At 35.2% G+C, this 4019-nt stretch overlaps 1 protein-coding gene across 1 annotated transcript in view; it reads right to left on the bottom strand.

The window, feature by feature from the left end:
* Nucleotides 1-3401: 3401 nt before the first annotated feature.
* LOC137619059 (SCAN domain-containing protein 3-like) overlaps nucleotides 3402-4019 on the bottom strand; it is a 6026-nt gene continuing 5408 nt past the window's right edge. Inside the window, exon 2 of the mRNA XM_068349255.1 lies at nucleotides 3402-3523. Within this exon, the coding sequence (XP_068205356.1) occupies nucleotides 3402-3523 (122 nt within the window). The remainder of the gene's footprint in view (nucleotides 3524-4019) is intronic.

The following is a 4019-nucleotide window of genomic DNA, read 5'->3' as shown; positions in this document are numbered from 1 at the left end:
TATATATATATATATATATATATATATATATATATATATATATATATATATATATATATATATATATATATATATATACACATATACATATATATATATATATATATATATATATATATATATATATATATATATGTATATATATATATATATATATATATATGTATATGTATATATATATATATATATATATATATATATATATATATATATATATATATATATATATATATATATATATATATATATATATGTCTGTGTTTGTGTGTGTGTATGTGTTTGTGTGCAGATATCAATACTCCACAAGTACCATACCTTCCTTCTTATATGTCAACAAAACTGCCCCATCCAATCTTTCATTCAATATCACTTCGAAAAGTCCCCCCCCCTCTCTCTCTCCTCTCTCTCTCTCTCTCTCTCTCTCTCTCTCTCTCTCTCTCTCTCTCTCTCTCCTCTCTCTCTCTCTGCAGTGTCCCCTTCTACCAATCGCATTCTTATTATCCTTCTCCATTATTGGTCGCCGCTATTCTCATAATGTTAACAAAGAACAGTAGGAGAGGGGGGGGGGGGTCAGGAAGAGGAGTGTCCCCCTGAGGGAGGGGGGTGAATAGCCCCTTGATAAATAGCCTTCATAAATCTTCCATCAACTGACTCGAGACGAGGAGCCTGTCCTGTGTCGTTTTCCGAAACCAATTGTTTTGCTATTTTTTTTTTTTATAAAGGTTTTATGAGGTTTTATAAAGGGGATGCCTATGAATTTTAAATAGGCTTATAGCATTTTGAGGGGGTTTATGAGGGTTTAAGAAATATATCTTTTAATAATTAGGTTTAGAATTTAGTATCAATTTGGGTTTTTTGTCCAAGAAAAATATAATTTTTGATAAATGAGTTTATAATTTTATACCATTTTGGGTTTTTATGTTTTAGAAAATTATATTTTTTAATAATTGAGTTAAGAATTATATTCCTTTTGGGTTTTTATGTTTAAGGAAAATATTTTTGATAATTGTGATTAGATTTTTATACCCTTTTGGGATTTTTTATTTTTAAAAAATTATATCTTCTAGTATTTGGGTTTACAATTTTATAGCCACTTTTGGGTTTTTATGTTTTAGAAAATTATATCTTTTAATATTTAGGTTTAGAATTTTATAGCCATTTTGGATTTCTATGTTTTAGAAAATCATAACTTTTAGTAGTTGGGTTTAGAATTTCATAGTAATTTTGGTTCTTATGTTTTAGAACATTCCATATTTAAATGTTTAGTTTTAGAATTTTATAGCTTTTTGGCTTTTTATATTTTAGGAGATTATATCTTTTAATATTTGTGTTTAGTATTTTTGATTTTTTGGGGTTTTATATTTTAGAAAATGATATCTTTTAATATTTGAGTTTAAAACTTTACGGCAATTTGGGTTTTTATGTTTTAGAAAAATATATCTTTAATATTGAGGTTTAGGATTTTAAAGCATTTTGGGTTTTGTGTTTTAGAAAAAAGATATGTATTTTAAGCTTATGAAATTTAAAATATAGGAGTTTCGTGTTTATAAAGGGGGCAATTAATGAATTTCAAAGTGATTTACATATTTTTGTTTTTTATGAGTTTTTACAAAAAATATATCTTAAGTTTCCATTTAAAATTTTATGAGTTTTAAAATATAAAGATTTCAATATTTTCATATTTGAGGTTCCAGAAAAATAAATTCTTAAGAATTTGAGTTTTTAATTTTATGAGGTTTGAAATATAAAAGTTTAAATATATATATATATATATATATATATTATATATATATATATATATATATATATATATATATATATATATATATATATAGTATATATATATATATATATATATATATATATATATATATATTTTATATTTGATGCATCAATGAGGTAAAAGTCTACCTCTTTTGAGGTTTTATTGAGGTTTCACAAAGTAAGGTTTCAATGAAGCTCCATTAAATTTGTTTGCTTTTTATTGTGTATAAGAAAATCTTGAAAAGTTCTGTTATAATTTGGTATGAGTAAATTTATTTAGTTTATTTCATTTCAACGGAAATGGTTTTTTTTGATATAGATGCTTGTTTTTGTACGATTTAGAGAGAGAGAGAGGAGAGAGAGAGAGAGAGAGAGAGAGGAGAGAGAGGAGAGAGAGAGAGAGAGAGGAGAGAGAGAGAGAGAGAGAGGGACATGCAATTCTATAATTAAGAAGACATTAAGCTTCGACTAGATTTGCAATGTCACTGTTGGATTAATGTAAGTCTTGGAATGGCTTGGTTCATGTTACCTCTCTCTCTCTCTCTCTCTCTCTCTCTCTCTCTCTCTCTCTCTCTCTCCTCTCTCTCTCTCTCTCTCTCTCTCTCAATTCTTTAATATGATAGAGTTGGTATATATATATATATATATATATATATATATATATATATATATATATATATATATATATATATATATATATATATATATATATATGTACACACACGCTTCTGCTCTAGCAACTGGGCTTGGGTGTCATTGCCTCTACTCTGGTCACTGGTCTTTGGTGTCATTGCTTCTGTTCTGGCAACTGGGCTTGGGTGTCATTGCCTCTACTCTGGTCACTGGTCTTTGGTGTCATTGCTTCTGTTCTAGCAACTGGGCTTGGGTGTCATTGCCTCTACTCTGGTCACTGGTCTTGGTGTCATTGCTTCTGTTCTGGCAACTGGGCTTGGGCGTCATTGCCTCTACTCTGGTCACTGGTCTTTGGTGTCATTGCTTCTGTTCTGGCAACTGGGCTTGGGTATCGTTACCTCTACTCTGGTCACTGGTCTTTGGTGTCATTGCTTCTGCTCTGGCAGCTGGGCTTGGGTGTCGTTGCCTCTACTCTGGTCACTGGTCTTTGGTGTCATTGCTTCTGTTCTGGCAACTGGGCATGGGTGTCCTTGCTTCTGCTCTGGCAACTGGGCTTGGATGTCGATGCCTTTGCTCCGGTCACTGGTCTTTGGTGTCATTGCTTCTGTTCTGGCAACTGGGCTTGGGTGTCGTTACCTCTACTCTGGTCAACTGGTCTTTGGTGTCATTGCTTCTGCTCTGGCAGCTGGGCTTGGGTGTCGTTGCCTCTACTCTGGTCACTGGTCTTTGGTGTCATTTCTTCTGTTCTGGCAACTGGGCATGGGTGTCCTTGCTTCTGCTCTGGCAACTGGGCTTGGATGTCGATGCCTTTGCTCCGGTCACTGGTCTTTGGTGTCATTGCTTCTGTTCTGGCAACTGGGCTTGGGTGTCGTTACCTCTACTCTGGTCACTGGTCTTTGGTGTCATTGCTTCTGCTCTGGCAGCTGGGCTTGGGTGTCGTTGCCTCTACTCTGGTCACTGGTCTTTGGTGTCATTGTTTCTGTTCTGGCAACTGGGCATGGGTGTCATTGCTTCTGCTCTGGCAACTGGGCTTGGGTGTCGTTGCCTTTGCTCCGGTCACTGTCCTGGGTGTCGTTGCTTCTGCTCTGGTAACTGTGCTTGGGTGTCGCTGCTTCTGCTCTGACAACTGGGTTTGGGTTTCAGTGTCATTGCTTTTGCTCTAGCAACTGCACTTGGGTGTTGTTGCTTCTGCGTTGGTCAGTGGTCTTGGGTGTTATTTGTCTAGTTGGGCAACTGGCTAAGGGTTGCTGAGCTTAAGTGCTTGTTGCTCTTGGTGAAGAGTCGTGCTCCTTATGTGCTTGATTTTGACGAGGTCTCTGCACCCAAGTGGATTGCTCCTCCTGATGGGTGGGCTGCTTCCTTGGAGCACGTTGTTCATATCAAAGGGGCTGCTCTTCCACAGTAATCGGAATTTTGATGTTTGCTGAATTTTGATGGAAGTGTTTTGGCTGGAAGGCCGGCCCCATATTATGTTCTTCCATTTTAGATAACGACTTTGTTTCTACGAATCTGTAGATGGCGTTGTAGGGAAGATGAAGCCCTTTCAATGCAGATGGCTGGGACGTCTTAAAGGCTCTCCTGGCAGAGAGTGTATATACTAGAGTTTTTCATACCACGGGGTT

Source organism: Palaemon carinicauda, chromosome 25, assembly GCF_036898095.1.
Source record: "Palaemon carinicauda isolate YSFRI2023 chromosome 25, ASM3689809v2, whole genome shotgun sequence".
Taxonomy (NCBI): Eukaryota; Metazoa; Arthropoda; class Malacostraca; order Decapoda; family Palaemonidae; genus Palaemon; species Palaemon carinicauda.
This window is presented reverse-complemented; position numbering and strand designations above follow the sequence as displayed.